Raw genomic sequence first — 21,398 nt, forward strand, 5'->3', positions numbered from 1 at the left:
GCAATTGGACTGCCGTCAAATTTTAGTATCTGCATGTATGCGTGTTCTAGAATTTGTTTTTTTGTGTTCGTTTTGCAATCTCTTCAATCACATGTAAATATTGCCCAAATGCGTTGATTTGACTGAAACTGTTTGTGTCTGACACACTATCAACTTTATTATCATTTTTGTAACTTTTATGTGTGAAACGCCCCAGGAGCCTTTTACTGCTGCTCATCGAGTCTTTTGATTATTTCAGTATTAATAAATATATTATTCTGTTATTTGGGTTACTTTTGGTAAGTTTATTCTTAAGTTTTGCTCGTTTTCCAGGCATTTTTGTTACATGCTTCGTTAGTTTCATCAAGTTTTGTGTTTTCAGAATGCCGAAATGAATTGTGCTGTACCGCAATTCGTCTTACCGTACCGGTAACTACCTGAAAAAAAAGACAAAACTTATCATAAACCGAACATCTTAATTTCATATTTAAAATAATGCTTCCAATAATTTTTGTAATTACTTTTCTAAGAGTTTGTCTACTCTAGAATTTGCTATATTTGTTCTCCACATTATATTGCATTTTCATACCTGTCTCATAAACTTTCGCCATATCAAAAATGAAATCCCGTATCCGACGTCGAAAAAATTTCTCCTGCCAGTCTTCTTCAATGTCACCGACAATGGTAAAGTCACAATGGTCACATGACAAAAATTTGCCTGATACAGTGTGGTGCTAGGTGTATCTTCACTTTCTTAAAGTATGGCACCAGTACCGGTACCCTATTCGTATTTGCAGTAATACCGTATATTCTCAAAATGAATGGATATCGGTACCGTATATTTATAATTAACTCTGTAATAAGTATGGCACCGGTACTATCTTACCTAACAAACTCTTTTTATTTGATCAGTAGCCATTGCGCTCGGTTTCCACTGGGGGCGAATTTTGCCAAATTAGAATGTTTACTGGTACGAGCTCGATGGTGACCGTACATTTGAACCCACGTACATTTGAACCCATGTCTATATCCGCGGGTTCAATCAATATGCGGGTGCTGAAACCCATGGGTTAGGGTTAGTATGGGTTCAACTATCCGTACAACAAAAAAATTTCCATAGGTGCAATAGTATGCAGGTGCAATTGACATGGGTTCAAATGTAATGGAACCGAGCTCGATATGTACCGGTACGCCAGGGGCAAAGCGGCTGGTCGTGGAAAGGACGCCGAGTGACTGCGGAGGTGAATTTTCAACCATAGTCCTGTAGTCGCGTGTGCACACTGCAGCTCTGCTGTGATTAATGGATTTCTGGTGCGATATTGGCGGGTTGCGCGTATAAACTTACCGGTATAATTCCCAGATCGGTCTTTAGAATAGATTATTTTTGAAGTGTTCCACTGATTCCATCGCAGTATCTTATTGAAACCATTCCAACAATTTGGTTCGTTCTAATTAATATCTGTATGGGGTTTAAGTGTGCACCTGTTGTACAATTGTGCCTCCGGAAGAATTGTAAAGTTAGTTCAATAGATCATTTATATAATAACATTTGTTTCACTATTAGTTTCCCATATCTTTTACAGTATTATACAAATTTATAATGGCATCCAAGAAGAAAGTGAAACATCATGGAGGTTGTCATTGCGGAGCTGTCAAGTTTGAGGTTTATGCCTCTGAAGAATTATATGTTTATGACTGCAAGTAATTTTCTCTTGTTTTTAGACATAGAACACATAGCCTACTTGAAATATTGTCACAGCATTTCGACGATTCATATATTATGTTATAATACCGCTTCAAGACAAATTTCTTTCATTCTTATGCAACAGTTAGGCCTTATGATCTGATGACATCAATATATATATTATTGACAGATATGCCATCTTTTAGAATCAATCCATAGGTTTTGTTAGAAGAGCGCAACAGACTAAGTCCTCATTGAACCATGTTATAGCATTGTCATTACTTTCTCTCAGTTGCAGCATTTGTGTAAAGAAACACAATATTCACTTCATTGTGCCGGAAAAGGACTTTGAGCTAATCCAAGGATCCGATGCTTTGACCACTTATACTTTCAACACAGGCATTGCCAAGCATATGTTCTGTAAAATTTGCGGGGTCCAGAGTTTTTATAGGCCTCGCTCTAACCCGGATGGATATGGTGAGTGAGATATCCAGATGATTAGAAAAGAATTTATTTTTCATTTTTAACATTTGTATAATATGAAAATAAATTATATCATGCAGGCGTCAACCCAAACTCGTTAGATCACTCCACAGTGAAAAGTATAACAATTGAAAAATATGATGGCCAAAATTGGGAAGCTTCATTCGATGAACAACTGGAGAAGCCTGTACCAATACAATCCTGGTCAAAATAGCATCATCAGTACAAGCAATGCATAATTGGAAAAATCATCGGTGCTTAATTACTAATCAATAAAGATGGTCCAAGAAATACCACATGGATCCATTGTGACCTGGAAATGCCAAGAGAATTATACAAGGCAGTTGCAGCCAACTCACTTTCATAATTGATTAATTAATCGGGTTGCAGGCATACTACAATTAGGCGAATCAAGTTTATAATTTTGAGTATTCGACATCTGCTGGTGTTTTCTTTGCCATAAATGCTTGTGCTGATTTTGTAATATCTTCAGTCTGCAACATAGCTGCATTCCATGATGCCTGAACAGTGCAAAAATAACCATACTTATCCAAGTACTGGTTTCGTAAGGAGTCCTAAAGGATCTACAGAATTTTCTCAATATATCGGGTTGATTTTTAAATAAAATTTCAATGTGTGCTAATGTTTCATCAATCCAGTGGTATTGTTGAATGATTCAAAAAGTTTGTCGAGATGAGTGCAGATTCCAAATTGAAACTTTTTTGCATCAGATTATCAAACATTGGCATGTGTAATCTCAAGGCACTTTGTTCATAATTATCATTATTCTGCAAAGGATAATTGGATATAACATTATTACATACCATATAATCCAGCCCCTCCTGTGTTGTGTGATCCCTTGAGTAATTCATATGTATTTTGGTGCTTTGGACCGCAACAGGACTCTTGGTTGCAATAAGAGAAGCTAATTCCATGGCCGCTTCCATCATAGAATCTTTATCATCATAAACTCGACTGAAAAATTCGCTTTAACTATCAATCCAGTGGAGCACCAGTAGCCCCAAAGATGATAACAGAGGCAGTAAGTCAGTAACTAAAACTTATAGCTAGAGGAGGAAAGCAGTAGTTACCTGACCAAACCTATCTGTTTGGCTTCATCTGCTTCTAGTTTTCTGGCAGTTAAACATAGTTCTCTTGCAACACTGTCATTACCAATTACTTTAGGCAGTCTTTGCAAAGTTCCAACATCAGGGGCCAAACCAACATCAATCTCCTGAAGTTGAAAAAAAAATATTATGACAAAAATGGAATCTCACTCCACCTGATTAAAGTCTCAACTTGCATTATAAGAGATTAGATTATGGTATTTCGCAGTGTTGTACATCAATACAGCCTATTTCAAGTTATTGCTGCAACAATCTATAGAATTTCTCATACTACATCAATCTGCTCATTGGATCGTTTTTTATTGGAATATTAGCTATGCAGACTTCCTCAAAAGTCCCTGATTCAAGTTTACCCAACGCTATTATTCAGTTGTTATAAGCACCTGCTCAACTGATTTCAACTTATTCAAGCATCCTTGTTACACCTAGATCCAGCAGTACAAGGAACATTGGAATGAAGGATAGGTAGTTTGGTAAAACAATCCAATCATTCAGCTTTGGGGTGATTTCAAATCATATACATGCAATGTAAATTTAAAATGTTATATCATCACTTGTCCGTTTGTCAAATATTATGCGCTCCATATTGACTTTATGTTTTATGAAATTCTCAACATACTTTGGCTAAGTAATATGCATCTTTTGTTTGAAGTCTGATATCACATGCTGTTATTGCATCTACACCAACTCCGATACAACCATTGTGAACTGCAGCAATCACAGGCTTTTGGCACTTGAAATGAAAACATGCAAAATTATATCACTGCAGTAACGAATATACCTTAGCGCAGAAATAGGATTCGTTGGTGCAGAGTCTCACATCACAAGCTGTGATTAGATCCACTCCTCCACCCACACAACCACCATGGACAGACACCAGCACTGGTTTGCTGCACTGTATAATTGTGTTATAAATTAAGAACTACTTTTGACCAAAAATGAAAGGATCTTTGTTTGGTATACAGATATAATGCAGTCTTGCAATTTACAGTAATAAGGGTTGCTAATGCCAACTTGCTATAGCCCTTTTTCATTGTACAAGTTAAGAATTGAAAATATGACCAAATTTTCATAACAGTTTTGTATAAGAACCAATTGCATTTTAGATCGAAAAATTAGACTTACTATTTTGCAATCAATATATTAGAATTTGAAACAATTTAAGACTCTTGTCAAAATTCTTTCTATGAAACTGATATCAGAAATAATAATAACTAGTAGCCACCCACCCGTTCAATAGAATTGCAACTTTCTTGAGCGAACTTGATAAAACCATGTATTCGAAATGCATTCCTTGCAACGTCACTGTTTGGATCTGGGGCAAGTGATGATGCAGCAGCCATGAGGTCCAGACCTAAAGCAAGACAATTTCACTGTTACAAATGAGGAAGGAATGAAAAAACAATGAAAGACATATCACCAGCACCTGCTGTAAACATTCTCCCTTTTCCCGATACCACAATGGCTCTTACATTGGAGTCTTTGGCTGCAATATCAAAGCATGATATCATATCACTCCACATTTGGTTGTTCATTGCATTCAACTTGTCAGGTCTGTAAAGAAACAAAAAGATTTTGGACTTAATTGCCCTTGATAAACTTTATCATTTATATATAATCATTATAGACAAGCTTACCTGTTCAATTCCACATGAAGTACAAAGTCCTTTGGGGATGTTACAGCTAGTGTTTCAAACTTATAGTTGCCAACATCCGCTACATTTGCAGACATCGGTCTGACAGCTAAACGTTTCATGGCTAAAAACAAAGAGTTGAGTGTAAGCCATATTTAAATTGACTATAGTATTCATCATTCTTTTTAACTGCTCGATCTCCCATGATAATGGTTATTCATATTCATTCTCTAGGGTTCAGAAACGAAGTTTTTCATATGAATATATATATATCACTATATTAAATTATGGCTTACCATTCATGGTCTGCGTCATTATTCGAGATGATGACAACATTCTGTATGTTAAGTTAGACAATGTCTTTGGCAATTACCTTGTATTTAATGGTTAGAAAATTGGCAAATATCATTAAGATGCTCACAAATGATTTGAATGAAACATATCAATATAATTGGATTAGGATTTCCAGCTTTCACCGACGGGTGTCGATATATCCCAGCTTGCTTGAAGCAAGTGTGAAACACCTATTGAAGATATTGAAATAAATTATGCATTTATCTTACACGAGTTATATTACAATTGTTTATCACAGTGAAGTTGTTATTATCTGTTGCCATTATAGAAAAAATTTCCAATGTAACACAACCAACAAATATTGATACTTTAAATTGCAAACATCAGCATTGATCAATGTTTTCACTGGGTACTCGGTATTATTTATTTGCTTTGAATATAGTTTCATGGTGGGGCTCATCCTTATAATACTTGTTTCTCAATGTTCTGTATTTTTTCAGCATATACAATGCTTCAAGCTCCTTTATGATGTAATCCCCATGTTTCAACAACTGTTTGATTTTTTCTGGATCTTGGACATCTTTGTTTTTCATGAATGCATTGTGGCATTTATCACGAAAGTATGTGGAACCGAGTGGATAATCCTTTCCCATAAATATAAGGTTTTTATAGAGCGTTTTCACAGCATAACGAAGTTCCCTGGCTGATGACATCCTTGAACTTATTCTTACATTATTTTAACAATATCTTATCTCTAAACTAAAGAACTTGCAAGACAAAAACACCAAGATTATCCACAAATAATGTAATGATTGCAATTAATTTTCTTTTAACACACATTAGCACAATATCCGGTCTTCTTTATGTCACAAATAAATCAAAAAAATGATGATGCAAATAAGAAAATCTTTTTCTTGCTTTCTGGGTATAATTATAAACAAGTCACTAAATCGACAAAGAAAATCGAATATTCACACTTTTATGCTGCTAGAATGTGCTTTAAAAATTTCCATTTGCCTCATAAATTTTCATCAGATGCATGGAGTAACCCCCCCACTCACTGAAAAAATCTGATTTAGTGGAATCGATAGCATTACAAAAATAATAAGAAACACAACTACTGTTCAACAAATTGCCCAGATTGCGCATCAAAACCATTATCTTGCATCAACACCGAATTTGCATTACCAAATGTAAATTATATATCCATTTTCTGTAAATTCAGCATTGCTGATACCCAGATACTTTGTCTATTGAACATAAAATGTGGACCAGTGTTACACTCCAATAACAATTTCTGCAAATAATGATAACTTACCGGTATATATCATTTGCAATTCATGTATTTCAAGTATGCCACTCAGATAAATTTTATAAACTGACAAGACAGTGCTTTTGATAAAATTACAAGCAACAGATATGGCAGGTCAGTGGTGGATACACAAGGATTTTGAGGTATTATCACGACAAGCTAGCAAATTATCTTATTGACGTAAGTGCCAAACAGTACATAATTAGAAAAATTGTTTGCCATTTCAAATACCACACATAATTATTTTCTCAGTCTCATGGAAAATTTGTCTGGTTACTTGGCAAAACAAATACAAACGACTCGTTCACCCAACACATATCAATACCATTACTGAAACTAGGTCCTTGTGATACCAACTGCCACACCATCCCAATTTCAATGACTGGGCAGGGAAGTAGGAATAGACCATGAAAGAAATAAATGCCATTATAATTCAATGAGTATCAGTGCATAATCACATAACGCACTACACAACAAATGCTCTGCGATTAGAGAGCATGAAGGCAGCTATACTATATTACTGTATTACGACAATGTGAAAAAAACAGCAAAGACGAATGACATTGATTTTCAGTATAAAAAGCAAAAGTCAGACACTGAAATAAACTGTATTATCTAGCATCATCGTAAGCAAGATTAGCACAGAATGAAATTTAGTTTGAGTTGGAAATGCAACATGAACAAGTCAGTCAACCAGTGGAACATATAGGAAATAATATTAATACTGCAACATTTCATTCCCTATGAACAAGAACAAACATTCCTAGTAATGCTAACACTGCATATTTTAGTTTAGGATAATCATTCATCAATATAGTCACTATCCCGACATACGGGACAAAACCCCGTGCCCTTCCCACGACATCTTTCCGCTCAACCCACAGTTGGCCGGGCTTATATAGTCCTCTATCATCGACTGAATTGTTGTCACCTTTGGTGAGAAATTTTACTTTGCCATCCTCCCGCTCATGCACCTTTATGGTTCTATGAACGATTGGGATGTCACGTCCCTCAATTTTAAAAACAACAATTTCGCCTGCGCGAATTGGGTCTTGTTGGTAATTAGTGAGAAATAGTAGATCTCCTCTGTAAAACGCTGGTTCCATACTGCCACTCAAAACAACAACAATTGGACTTTCGCTGCCAGTCACAACCATCATTCCCTTCCATATCATCAGCGCTGAAGACACAATCATTCCAAAATTCAAAACTTGAAAATACAGTTGTCTTTTGTTCAATCGTCGCATTTCATCGATGTACTCCATAGCGCTCGAACTTTGATATGTGAATCGATATGACAGACAGACAGAAAAACGACTGAACAAGCGGCTGACCAGGAATGAGAGGAACGGGAGCTCGACGTGTACTTTTGGCGCTTACCAGAAATTTTTCACATTGATATAAAATGTCAATATTTTTGTAGTTTTCTTTCAATAAGTAACACAAAATTCATAAAAAATTTATATTGTATAATTTATTATTATATACAATGTAATTGTTCACTGTTTTGCACGACACGTTTATTCATTCAATGGGAGCGTTATTGCCATAATCTGGCATCGCATATCATTTAAGCTTTATTTCCCATATTATAACGTCACAAATATTAAATCAGCTGTAGCGTGCTAGTTCTGTTTTCATTGTCCACTGGCGTCATGATGATTTTTACATAAAAAAGTGTCCGCCAAGTTGATGTGCCGACGGCAAGGTGAGCTAGAACGCGCATTAGTGTTTTATATACTCGATTTTGGGGTATTTTATTTATTTTTGTTTCATTGCTCTTGTCTTTTTACCTTAATAAATAGTAATCAAAATAACGCCATCTAATTACAGAAAGACAATAGGCTACTCGAACATTCGCTCGTGAACTAAGAATTTGTATAATGCCCGCTGAAGAAAAAGATGGTGCAGCCGTTCAAACAGGTATGGCGTATATTTATGTTGTGTCTTACCTGGATCATGTTCAACCGTGTTTCTGTATGTGCAAATAGAAAATAAAGCAATATTCAGTATGTCACCCTGCACCCAGGGGGGGGGGGGGGACCCGACTTTTCTCTCTAGCAGTGTTTTTGAACCTTCGAACCGCTGCCGCGTGATTGGCACTTACTGTGTTGCTACATATATATTTACAGGTAGAAACAAACGTATTTTGGCGATTGGCTCCGCAATCATCCTTGTTGCCGCAATTGGAACTTTGATCGTTGTTATCACAGGTTAGTATCTTAGAAAAAATTCTCATTCTTTGCCAAACTTCACGTTAATAGTATGGAGCAGCGTTTCCCAAACTTTTTCGGCCACGGAACACTTAGACTTTTTATCTCGCCTCACGGAACACCAGAAAATGGAAAGCTAAAATTGATAAAGAAAAACGGTGTAATGTAGCGGTTCCCAATGGGTTCGCCGTGACGAGTTGCCAAATGCTCCGCGAAAACTAACAGAATTGTGTTAAACCGAAAATATATACTAATACGGTTAAACATACCTGAAATATGATTGAATATTTTACATATTGCATTTATTATAAATTTTTTATTGTCTCCTAATTTAAATGCTGTGTATATGAATCAATAAATTCACCAATTCACAATTGTTTACCTATCTATGTCGTTTACTTTCCATCACGTAGTGCTTGCCTCCAATGTTACCTTTAATGGAGATAAAAGTACTTGCTGCAATTTCGCGAGCTGCAGTTTATTTATCTGCTGAATTGAATTTAGCGAACATGAGTAATTTTTCAGCATTTCATAGTAAAACCAGGCAGAGACGGACGGAGGAAGAAGAGTTGACCTTTTGCCTTTATTCTTTAGACCTACTTGTTTGCTTATAACAAAACCAAAAGGATTGCTGTAAACTTGGGGTTACCATATTTTTGTGACCTCAAAGCGGGACGCCTCTAAAGGCCATAGCTGTGTTTTTTTCATCTTCAAATTTACCGATTTTACATTAGGCACACATTTAAAACCATCCCGGCTGTCTTCATTGACTATATTGTCATCGAGAGTGCATGCGGTGTCTGTCTAAAAATAATCGGTTTCAATTCAATAAATAGAAAGGACTTTACGTTAAGCGCCCTTTTGGCGTCTGGGGCTCACGCGTAACAAATTGTAGCAATTAACCGCTAATAATGTTAGCGAAAAACAACGAAACAAACAAAACCACGCAACCACCACCTTCAGTAAGTATGCTACCACCGGTACGCCACACGGCAACAACAGTATCGAGATTTTGGTAATGTTCATGTATCATGCTGACTAGGGGAACGCCAAAGCGGGACTTTTGGCTGACCGGTCGGGACGCCGGGACAAAACGTTAAAAAGTGGGACTGTCCCGCCTAAAACGGGACGTATGTTAAGTCTATGTAAACTTAACAGTCAAAAAGCTGCACCGACGGTCACGAATATGCCACTACTCTACCTCAGTTAGTCCGCTTTAGGCCGACGATAATACGATATTGAACGGTCAGTTTGGCGACAACTTCACGATCCCTAGATCGCAATGACCATATTTTTGATTCCTTCTCCACGGAACACTCGAAAGACGCTCGCGGAACACAGTATGGGAAACGCTGGTATAGAATATGGACTACTGCAAAGAATACTCTTGCACGATTATTCATCAAAACGCAGATCATAAGTATCAATTACTGATATACTAATTGCGTTGCTGCGAGTTATGTCGCTTGACAACATACTTTTTATTGATGTTCTTAAAGCGAGTGTAACTAACTTTTTCACAATGACGTATGTTCCTCGAACAAAACGATATTTTTGCCTGTCACTCAGCTAGATTTTCTCTTCTAATGGGTCACTTGGTAATAAGAATTCGAAAATAGATTTAATTTTGAACCCAGTTTTAAAATTCATTTTTCGTTATATTTCAGCGCCTACCAATGAGATCAAATCATGCCAAGCAATAAGGAAAGCGTCTGCTGAAGGTCGGGATTTCACCCTTGAATATGACGTGGCGGAAATAAATGCGTGTGAAAGTAAGAACCAAGATTGTAAATTGAAATTATTTTGAGTCTTGACTATAATAATATATTATTTTCAGATTACGGTTGTACTTTCGATGTATCTGCTTGCGACATTCCGTGCCCATTGGGTTTCGAAACAGATGATAACAGATGTGAAATAAGCTGCCGTTGTTCATCTGACTCAAAAGGAACGTTTCAGGGAGACATACAGTTTGATGACACCGAAGTTAACGGGCTGCTAGTAGTAAATATATTTCATTTGAATTGAAATGATGAAATTTGGTACTTGTGATCTCATTTTAGATAAAGTCATAGAAAAAGTCACCTGGTATTCAATATTTCAGAGATATGGCTATGCTTCTCGTGAACAAACGTTTGCTGTTTTCTCGAGTTCTGTCAGAGAGTCAGCCATTTTGTGGGCAGAAAAAATAAATGACCGAATCAAGATCCCCTATACAATTGATGAAACGTTAGGTATGAGGATTTGCTATCTCTTTCCATTTCCAAAAGTGAATGGAGTTTCTATCAATTGAAAATATTTCAGGCGAAAGTAAACAAGCGATTCAAAAAGCTATTTCGGAATACAAAGAAAAGACTTGTATAGACTTTGTTCCCAGAAATTCGGAAGAAAATTATGTGACGTTTCAGTCAGGGGTTGGGTGTTGGTAAGAGGCTTGCTTATTCTATAGTAAACAGGATTTTGATGAAATAGGATTTGAATTCGAACGAATTGGGAGTTGTGTGTTTCCGGTGTTCATTATCTAACAAGATCATCATATAGATTTACAGAGAAATATAGTTCTAACCTTTTTATATCACTCGAACAGCGAAGAAGTATATAGAAAAGGAATTCTGTTTAATTGGTGAGTTGGAAAATACTTCAAAACGAATATATCACAACGCACACATGAGTGTAAAGCAGAGTTGACATAGGGAGTAGCCAGTATCCTCGGTGATATAGAGACGCCTCACAATATGAAAAAATTCTCTTTCAATGAAAACGTATCTGATGTTTGCAAGACGGTGTTGACGACGCGTATATCAATAACCACTCAGCATCAGCATGGTTGCTTCAATTTTTAATCACTGGGATCGCTAACAAGTAGTTCTTTTTCACCCAAAGATGAAAAGTTTAATCAATATTTGTGTTTGACACAGACACACTAAATTTAAGTTTTCGTTGGGGCTTCAAGACTATAAACTTGATACCAAATGATATGTCTATTATGTTCGCTTATCATTCGAGATTAAATTGTGCGTACGATTTACAATTAAAAATTGGACTTATCATGACACATTTTAAAGATAGTTTCAGGATTAGTCCTTTCAATTACAGGTCAAGAGTTGGAATGATTGGTGGGCAACAAGATGTTGCAGTGGGGAAAAATTGTAAATCAGCCGGAATAATCATGCACGAACTAATGCATTCTATTGGGTTTGAACACGAGCATACAAGACCAGACAGAGACGCATTCATTACTATTGATATGAATAGAGTAGATCAGAGTACGTAAGTTTAATGTTGTTAATTTGTTTGGAATATACCGGTATTCAGAACACTCATAGAAATCCATGCGGAGCACGTTTGAAAATGCCTTAAGCAGAAATGTAGATTAACGAACCGCCTGTCAATGTTACTATTAAATTGATGAAACTCTTACACTACTATTATTTGGTCTCTCGTGGGATGTTGTCTTCAATATCTTGGCGTTTCTGCACTGCTTAATTTTGCAAATTTACTCTTTTTCGGTAAGGCGTCAACAATCCCCGGACCTTGAAAAGTGATTTTTCGCCGAAAATCGTAATCTTGTTGCAAAATTCCCAATGTTTCATTTCAAATTTAAAAGTTTTTTTTATTTTTACGGCGCAAGTATATCCCTTCTTTTTTTTGTAAATAGTTTGATGCAAAACTGTGACATTTTAATATATATGCTATAAAACGGATGCTATTTGCAGAGTATCTATTGAATTTTGCGAAGATATTAGACCCAGTGAAAAATCTTGGAAGACCATATGATATGGGTTCAGTGACACATTACGGAAGTAAAGCTTGGTCGATCAGTCCCGATGAATATTCATTTGTAAAAAAAGATGGCACCCCAATCAAAGGTCAAAGGAAAAGCTTGAGTACAGAAGATGTGAAGGAGATAAATGCATTATATGAATGTGCTGGACATGGTGGCGGAGGAGGCAACATTGAAGGAGTATCTGTTTTGACTGTGTCCGCTTCGAAAGAAGTCCCAGACGATATCGAAAATGATGAACAATTCGGTCAGCCGTACGATCCAGACGCACCTCCAGAAGGTATGATTTGATAGCATAGGATTCTTTTAAAATTGTTCTCACATCACATTATGCCTCTCCCGACCAAGGATAAAGAAAAATCTAAATTTTAATGCAATTAGGTATTTTACATTTAGACGACATGAATGAAAACTTGTCATCAACAGAGTCAACTTCGACCGCTCAACAAACAGAAGGCGTCACAGTGTCTCCGTCATGTGAGTATGTATTTTCCTTTTCGTAGTTGAGAAGTTGGAAAAACAATATGTATTGCAATAATGCTCCTGGCTGCTACACTTCGTAAATATTATCATTTTGACCAATATGATGTAAAGGCAACGTGATACGTCATTGGATCGCTATAGTACCGATCATTAGTCATGCATGATCCTCCACATGTTTGGGGACGTGGCACAGCATAAATATATTAATCCGAATAGTTTATATTATTTCAATCAAGCATATAGTATCACATATTACACAAACCATATGCCTCGTATTTTATAGCTCAAGCAGTTTTTGCACCCCACGATGATGTATCATGGAGTGAATGGGTTACTTGGTCTGATTGTACACAAACTTGTGGAATAAGTGAAGCTTTACGATTTCGAAGTTGTATGGTATGCCTTTCCTTAAATGGATTTTTAACATAACCATAGCGAAACCCTATCTGATATCACTAAATCACAATCGATCCAGGCGGTCGTAATTTTTCGATATTGGTCTCTACCAATATGCAAATATGGCACATTGATATGAATATATTCCAAACATTATTATGACAATGCATATACATTCGTTTCATTCCAAGGTTAATATATAAATCAAAAGCATGACAATTATCGCGTTGCCAACAAAATTATGATCATGAATCAATTTAGCCGTTCAGATGTTTTTCACGTATTTCATCAGTACTTCTAAATCAGTGATTTTGAATCATTTTCATTTACTGGAATAACTTACGAACCAATACTGTTACATTGGCACATACCTGGTGAGTAGTAAATTCGTTCTTTATGCTTATGATAAAGAGAGCAAGTGCCACAAACAATTTTGGCCCCAGTTTTTTAAAGTAGGCTGAATAGATGAATATTCGGTATAATTAGCGACCTTATTTGAGTAATAATCTGCAGCAAAGGGATGGATTTTCTGGTTGGGGATGCGAGGGAGAATGGTATGATACGAGAAAATGTGAGAAGGATGCATGTCCTGGAAAATTTGGAGAATGGCAGCCATGGGAATCCTGGGAGTCTTGCAGTAGAACTTGTTCAATGGGTTACCAATGGCGGTGAGAATAACTTTATTTTGAATGTATTGTTCGAAGCAAGATCGCAAACACTTACACAATGTCAACAATAAATGTAAAAACTACTGTAAAGCAAAGTAGCTTTTTAGTAATAGAATATTAATACCTACCCAATGAAGACAAGTCGAAAATACGTCATAATTAAATGGCTAACAAGACATTAATAGTCAATAATTTGGCATGGAGCGTAAGAAAGTGATTGATGGTGGAAGTCGCATGGAGTCGGTGCTTACTTGCACCATCCCCCACTGGACAGTCTTACTATGGTCACCTCATATACGACCGAAAAGGCTGCAAAATGTCAATCGGAATGCCAGCAATGATTGACGTAAGATTGACTCTGGATAAACTGGTATGTCATATTTCCGCGCGACTACTGAACAATTCCACAAGATTAAATTAATCAAATGTATCATTGTAGCTTAACTTTATAACATTATTTTAGAAATCGAAAATGCCCTGATGCTGAATTATGCGAAGGATTCGGTATAGATGGAAGGTATTGTCAAAATCCTGAATGCTGAACTTGAAATGAATTTTAGTCATATTATAGTTCAATATAAGTATATATTAAAGTTGTGAAATAATAAATTAACGAATTATCTATGTGTTTGACAAACAATTTTTTCGCCGAAATTTCAACTACATCATACATATAGTTGCTCCCCTAAGTGATTTTTCTGCTCGGGGTAATTTTCGAGTACGTATTTAATTGCGAGAATGGAATACCAGCGTTTCACAACAGTTTGTGCTGAATTGATAAAGTAAGTGAGTTCGACTTCTGATTTTTATAGGGCCGAATTACTGCCTTATTGGTGGTAATATCGAAAGATTTCGGAGATGATCGCATCGCTTTTTAAATAAAATCGTGTGAAGACGCAGCAAAACTTTGAAGTCTTTTAATCTGCGGAGAGCATTTGACAGCCGATCCACTTTTGCTGGCGATTAAACGGTCGCGGCAAATGAACGGCTATTTTGCTAGTGATGTCATCAATCCCCATCCAAAGTAAATTCCTAAATTTGTCACGGGCTGGTACCTCCGAAAAGCCAGAGTGCGATCTGCGCGCGACCTACCTTAAGCTTTTTTCCTTAACAGCTAAAATATGCCGCATACCTCATGTGTATCCAAGTATAACCATGTACCAAATTCCATTGCATACTGTGGATGATTTATTTAGCGCCTTAAATACAATTTAAATTATAATACAGAGAAGTGCGTCGGTGCAAATTCGATATTACAAACAAATGTGTAATGAAAATGTAAAGTTGAAGAATAAAAACGCAATAATATCATGATCAAAACAGTAGGATTCGTAAACGACTTTCGCGCTGTAGTTGAGAGCTTTGTGCAAAAATGTGGAAATCATCGTGGAAAATAGTTGAATTCTACACCCTCCTAGAGGCAACTAAAATATACTGTTTATAATCAATATTTTTGAAATGATTCACCCGAAAGTTTTTTCACTTTCACATATGTTCGGTCACAAATTCACTGTGAAGTACACAGCTGTGGTAGAATTTGGACTCATTTCAACGAAAATTATTTGGTCGTTACGTCATCTCCATTACCTCGTACCCAACTGCAGTCACAGATTGCCCAGAGAATTTTCTGTTCCTGGACGTTTGATAAAATTTCCAGGTTTTATAAATCACTACTAAAATAATGTTATAAATAGTTTGCGATATTGAGTATAACAGTGGTATAGTAATAACAGCCATGAACATATTCAAACGATTTCCATAAGTTAAAAAAACAACATTTGTCGAAAGACTTCCATTCTGTATTGACGTTTCAATTGCGATCGTTCGTCTTGCTTCCCGTGACAATTCAAGTCTCGGAATGAGAGAGATGCAGAATGAAATCACCATGCCGGCAATTGGTAGAACTGCTATTGGCTGTAGTAAAGCATCAGTAAAATTTGATACAAACTAGTAAGCTTCTAATGATATTTATTTAATTTGCAACATAGAATTAAGCTCAAAGTTTACTGTAGTGGGGATTTCAAATACCAATCAAACACAACTGACCGAAAAATATTTACATCAACATTAGGCAGTTCGCCGAGTTGTCACCAACAATAAGAAACATGTTACGTAAGAAAAGATTCATATGTAAAAATTGCGTTTTAAAAATGTGGCCTCAAAAATTATTAACTGCCGAATTCACCTCGGCCTTCTGCGGATAATAAAAATGGCGGTGCTTCGAAATTTTCCTTCCCAATCGATTCGAATAATTTGCTACCCATCCCTAACGACGAGTTACCCTGGGATAGAACTGAAAATTCTGTTCCGAAACTAATATATTCTCAAGAGTAAAACATTATTAGACAAATCACACCCACGCAATCCGATATTGTCGTTATATATATAATAATAGAAATTAATTTACCAGTATAGTCTTCACCGAGAATACAATTGGAATGTCATTTCTTATCAACATCGCTGCAACAATTGCAACCAATAGAATAAATCCGAATATTGCACATCCCTGAGAAATAGGGGCGATATAAGAAATAAATATAAAATCGGGAAAAATAAATACGCTTTGATAATATGTGTTATTATAGTCACCCCTACGTGAACATTTACGGCATTCATAAAAGTTGCCTTTTATATGTGAACAAGGTCTGCTTGGCTTTTATGAAATGATGAATTCAACAAAAATTTGTTGTTTTCTTAAATTCGTTCAATGATAATGATCAAATTCAATGATAACAACAGCTCCACTAAGGTCAGTGAACCTGGCGATGCCTAAATAAATAAATATAGCTTTCTCGAGCAAGCTATAGTTTGAATTCTAAACGAGCTTAAGCAGGAGTAATAATGTCATATATATTTAATAGTTCAAGTATAACAAATACCATATCATCATAAAATACTGTCAATAAATTATTTGATTTTACTATAGTGTCATATCTGTAACGAAAAACTTTTCTACAGTAAAGATCAAATCTAAATTTCTCCAACATCGCTAAAAGATAGCACAATAATATCCAATCCAATTGTAGCAAGGCGACCATCCTGCTCACAAGTAATAACATGAATACCCAGCGAATAGAATAGTTATGTCGAAAATCGAACTGACCTTTGCTAGATATTTGGCTATTTTGACGAACTTGTATCGAAATAAGATTCCGGCAACAATTGGAATGATCAAACTTGCTAAAGTGATCCCTGGATTAACAAGAAAATTCTCAATTTTCATTAATGCCTTTTTGGTGTGGCGTCGGAGAAAAAAACTAAGGCATTGACCAGCAGAGATGGCGATACTTTTTTACTGAATGGGGTCACACATTGCATTTTTATCATGAAAAAATAACCCTCTGTATCTATAAAATCCGTGTGTGAAAACATGGATTTGCTTGAATATGAAAAACATAAAAGATATGGCAAATATTTCATGGTTCCACTCAGAACTATATTTTCCGCTCGGACTCGACTATAGTAAAGTCACTACCATCTGTAGCCAAACTTTCATCACAGGTTTCTGCATATCGAGACCATTGACCATTATAGTAGCCCACCTATTGTTATGCCTAACTAAAGACATGCCAACCTATATGGATGTCAACAGTATCCGATTTTAACATAATTCTATCATAATATAGAAATTTAATATCCATTCTACTAAACGTAAACAAGTTCCAGCAAAACGATGTTATTTTCTTATGCTTCAGTTTCTATTCCAGAAAACTATACACGAATAGTCTAAAACAGTGTTTCCCAACCCGAGTCCTCGGTCTCAAATGAGTCCGCAACGAGCCAGAAATTCACTGCGGGCCGCAAACGTTTTTGCGAAACTTAACCATCAGCCACGGTTTACGTTAGAAATTACATAAAACATAAAAAAGCAAGTTTATCCATATAACATTAATCGAGTCAATAATTTCTGGATACTGAATGAGTACGGCTTGGCATATATTCGAATATTCAACTATTAGAATAGCAATTTATTATTCGAAAATTTGGTAACAGGTGACGCGTCAGGTCACTTGCGCGTCGTTTAATCAAACGATTGGATTTAGTCGTTGTTGTTCGAGGAATAATTTTTCTGGTAGGTGTCAATGGTGGCAACCTAAATTTTCTAAATTGAAAAGCGGCAATACAAAATACTGAAGATAATACTGAAAACACCATGAGTTTTTTAAAAACGCTTTTTTAGACATGTTGCAAATGCAAAATTTCGGGTGCTACCGTAGTATTCGTATCAGGGCATTTCCCTCAGAATTCTTTGCTTTACTGCAGGGTCCGCAACCTATGGCCCGCGGAGCAATATAATCAGGCCCGCGACGTTTCTCTGAATTATAGTAACAAAACAGCTGTTTTTACGGTTATATTCTTTACGTGACAGAATTTATTTTGCGGCATGTTTAGACTAAATTATATCATAACCGAACAAGTATATAATTCACAATTACTCGTTGAATGAGCCTATAAATTAATTATAATTAGGCATTCAATGGCAACAAAACGCAGAAAAGTTGAACGCTAAGTGCAATTGGTTCAATATTTAAATGGTCAGTTTTTGGGCGCTGCTTAAAATTCAATTTCTGATCTGTATGAAAAAATGTGATGCATTGGTCATACGTCAGGCTTTTACCTTTCCAAAAATATGCGCGGCCAATCAATGACTTGCAACCTTTAATTTTGGCCTGCAAGCGACTTGACTTCTGGCTTTACTGTTGCACAAACAGCTCATATTTGTCGAATTCACAAAAATACGAATTAAAAAAAAATATAATCGGACACTTTACCCCGCATTTTTGTGTCCACGGATTGTCATGATATTTTCTGAATAGTATTGCTTTTATTTCGTCAACACAACCGCAGATTAAAATGATCACAAATAAATTAATATTAAAGCAAGGCGATGGATATTTTTTATTTTTATTTACCAATATACTAATTATATTTTTAATAAGTACTGAATCAGGTTGTACAACGGCGATAATAAATTCGCAAGATCGCAAATAATTTATCTCAAAACTAAATATAACCGGGCAATATATTCTCACATTATTATGTTCGCAAATTGCCGTGGCATTTAAAAGAATTAATGCTTTCGTCTTGTCATAACTCATAAGTCAACGCAACCGCGAATGACCATGAACACAATTAAATTAAAATAAGAACACATTTTAAATTTTTGTCGTTGTCAAGGATTGAATATTGTGTGACAGAAAAGGCCATTTATACACTAAATAAATCGGCCCTTTTAACATAGGCGTAATCTCCGAAATTTGGTAAAATTCTTTTGTGTTCGGTTTCATTACTTATTCGCACAGAGTACGGTTGCAATAAACTCACGTTGAGTCCGCAAAGGTTTTCGCCTACGAGAAAATAGTCCGCGACCAAAAAAGGTTGGGAAACGCTGGTCTAAAAGCTAATGGGTGATTATGCGTGTAACATATACGGGGAACAGGATTCTCCCACACAACAGAAACTTGCCTATAGTGGCAACCATGAATAATAAAAATGCTTACCTAATGAACTGTACGGAATTTGAATATTTTCATCAACCTCTTCAATCCACGTGTATAAAAAGAGCCACATGGGGACTGTTCCAAGGGCAAACAAATTGCTCAAAGTTGTCAAGGCAACACTGAAATATTTGTCATTGTGATACTATTTTTGAAATTTGATTCAATAATACTTTAGTATTCGATTTTGCAAATCTGTTATGTTTACATGCTTTGAAACTATATTATTTACTCGTAACTAAATAGTTAACAAAAGTTGAAAGGAGTGTATGAATAAATCGCAATAATTATGAACATAATGATAACAGCAATGCATATTTCATTGAATGAAATGTCTAAAGTCTAATTATACATCGCTGACTGGATGACAAATCTCTACCTATGAATCACCTAATATATATACACGTACATTCGCTGGTGATTTACGGATAGCCATCATTACGAAATATGAGATATTTTTGCTATTTAATTTTGTCACTTCATTAATTTTCGGCAGTATTATCAACACAAAAAACACGAGTTTATCCTTGTAAGTCTCCAGCTAGGACTGCTTGCTCACCTTAGTGGCATATCTCCATCTACCATATATGCTAGAATATTACTGAAAGTCCCGCCAGGACTACAGCCTACCACCATGAACGTGATTGCCTGTAATTCAGACATTGATGTCGCTTTTATCAATCCATACGCAATCACTGTAAAGAAATTAGTTTCGAGTTAATACGCATTCGGTGATTTTCCATGAATGCGAGGCAGGAAATTCCCATTAGGCCTGAAATATGACTTTATGAGAATGTACTTCCTATGGACTCAAATCAAAACATACACTGCTCGGGAAGTACAATGAAATTTTTGAAATTGACTTACTAGGCATCATCAAAATTTGACATCCGAGTCCAATAAGAATTCCAATGGGCCTTTTAAAATTGTCAATCAATTTTTCATGGTCCACCGCGCATCCCATTCCAAACATTACGAGTGCGAGAATACATCTGCAAAATGAGAGTAAGATAATGTGAACTATAAGCTCATAAATTCCACATTCGCATAGTACTATAATACAATTTATTGTACGCTGATTTTATAGTGGTGTTTTGGCAAGGAAACCAGGAGCCAGTCTATGCCTTGTGATATTGGCGGTTTCCAATACATACAACTATAAAGCAGCTTTGTGATTACGTCCAAGTAACATCGGTAACCAAAAAACATTGAATTGTGAAGTTTGTGATATCTGTCGCGCCACATCGATTCGGTCCTTCTCAAAATTTCAGAATCATATGTGGCTGCTTGTTCAAAGCAGACGCGTGAAACACTAAACGCTAAAATATAGTAAAGCGATTATCGTACTGAAACACACTCACGTCACAAGTATTTTGAACATTTCAATCTGGGGGTCAAATTCGTATCCCGCCGTTGTATTCCCGAATGTCGTTGCATTTCCTGCTGTAGTGGTAAATTCCATGTCCAATGCCTGTGTCGGTTGGCGAATGAATAGCTTTGTGGGATTTTTATACAGGAATCTCTAACCAAAAGGCTGTATATAGTCTATTCCATTTCTACTGCAGGCTTTCACTACAAAATGATCCAAGACTATTTCAAATTAAATATCACGCTATAGCTGTTAACAGAAAAACGATTTGTCATCAAACTGACTCATAAAAAAAACATTCATATTACGTTTGAGAGAGTGCACATAATAATTAACTATTTTTTGGATCGCAATATGTTTGATGACATATTTAACAAAGGCTAAATCAGTACCAGTATCTGGGCAAAAATCCACGACAATAAGTGGAATATTATATGGCTATAGTTTCCACAACAAAAACAGATGCTGTCCTGC

The 21,398-nt window shown here is 36.0% G+C and overlaps 5 protein-coding genes across 6 annotated transcripts; 2 read left to right on the forward strand and 3 right to left on the reverse strand.

Annotated features, from left to right (window-relative positions):
- Positions 1-1,562: 1,562 nt before the first annotated feature.
- LOC120345424 (centromere protein V-like) lies at positions 1,563-2,366 on the forward strand. The gene is made up of 3 exons (XM_078115134.1): positions 1,563-1,680; positions 1,956-2,140; positions 2,227-2,366. The coding sequence occupies exons 1-3, from the start codon at positions 1,580-1,582 to the stop codon at positions 2,358-2,360; spliced, it is 420 nt and encodes a 139-aa protein (XP_077971260.1). The 5' UTR covers positions 1,563-1,579; the 3' UTR covers positions 2,361-2,366.
- On the reverse strand, positions 2,153-5,620 carry LOC120345418 (delta(3,5)-Delta(2,4)-dienoyl-CoA isomerase, mitochondrial-like). Of its 2 annotated transcripts, none has more exons than XM_039414860.2 (8): positions 5,204-5,620; positions 4,911-5,031; positions 4,700-4,827; positions 4,503-4,627; positions 3,893-4,006; positions 3,238-3,380; positions 2,971-3,121; positions 2,153-2,667 (listed from the first exon to the last, which is right to left on the reverse strand). In XM_039414860.2, exons 1-8 carry the CDS (start codon positions 5,241-5,243, stop codon positions 2,563-2,565), a joined length of 927 nt encoding a protein of 308 aa, XP_039270794.1. In that variant the 5' UTR covers positions 5,244-5,620; the 3' UTR covers positions 2,153-2,562. The 2 variants fall into 2 exon arrangements, with proteins under 2 accessions (XP_039270794.1, XP_039270795.1); XM_039414861.2 differs by lacking the exon at positions 3,893-4,006 and adding an exon at positions 4,055-4,168.
- A 348-nt stretch (positions 5,621-5,968) lies between these two features.
- Positions 5,969-7,866, reverse strand: LOC120345423 (signal peptidase complex catalytic subunit SEC11A). Its single transcript, XM_039414866.2, has one exon. It carries the CDS (start codon positions 7,776-7,778, stop codon positions 7,248-7,250), a length of 531 nt encoding a protein of 176 aa, XP_039270800.1. The 5' UTR covers positions 7,779-7,866; the 3' UTR covers positions 5,969-7,247.
- A 153-nt stretch (positions 7,867-8,019) lies between these two features.
- On the forward strand, positions 8,020-14,674 carry LOC120345412 (uncharacterized). The gene is made up of 13 exons (XM_039414852.2): positions 8,020-8,221; positions 8,347-8,436; positions 8,646-8,726; positions 10,394-10,498; positions 10,564-10,730; positions 10,831-10,960; positions 11,031-11,151; positions 11,823-11,992; positions 12,443-12,790; positions 12,907-12,987; positions 13,277-13,389; positions 13,903-14,057; positions 14,521-14,674. The coding sequence occupies exons 2-13, from the start codon at positions 8,397-8,399 to the stop codon at positions 14,597-14,599; spliced, it is 1,590 nt and encodes a 529-aa protein (XP_039270786.2). The 5' UTR covers positions 8,020-8,221; positions 8,347-8,396; the 3' UTR covers positions 14,600-14,674.
- Positions 14,675-15,227: 553 nt separating this feature from the next.
- LOC120345416 (sodium-dependent organic anion transporter-like) lies at positions 15,228-21,169 on the reverse strand. The gene is made up of 7 exons (XM_039414858.2): positions 20,917-21,169; positions 20,423-20,547; positions 20,115-20,250; positions 19,559-19,677; positions 17,161-17,249; positions 16,465-16,563; positions 15,228-15,971 (listed from the first exon to the last, which is right to left on the reverse strand). Exons 1-7 carry the CDS (start codon positions 21,015-21,017, stop codon positions 15,627-15,629), a joined length of 1,014 nt encoding a protein of 337 aa, XP_039270792.2. The 5' UTR covers positions 21,018-21,169; the 3' UTR covers positions 15,228-15,626.
- Between the last annotated feature and the right edge of the window lie 229 nt (positions 21,170-21,398).

This window comes from Styela clava, chromosome 8, assembly GCF_964204865.1.
Source record: "Styela clava chromosome 8, kaStyClav1.hap1.2, whole genome shotgun sequence".
Lineage (NCBI taxonomy): Eukaryota > Metazoa > Chordata > Ascidiacea > Stolidobranchia > Styelidae > Styela > Styela clava.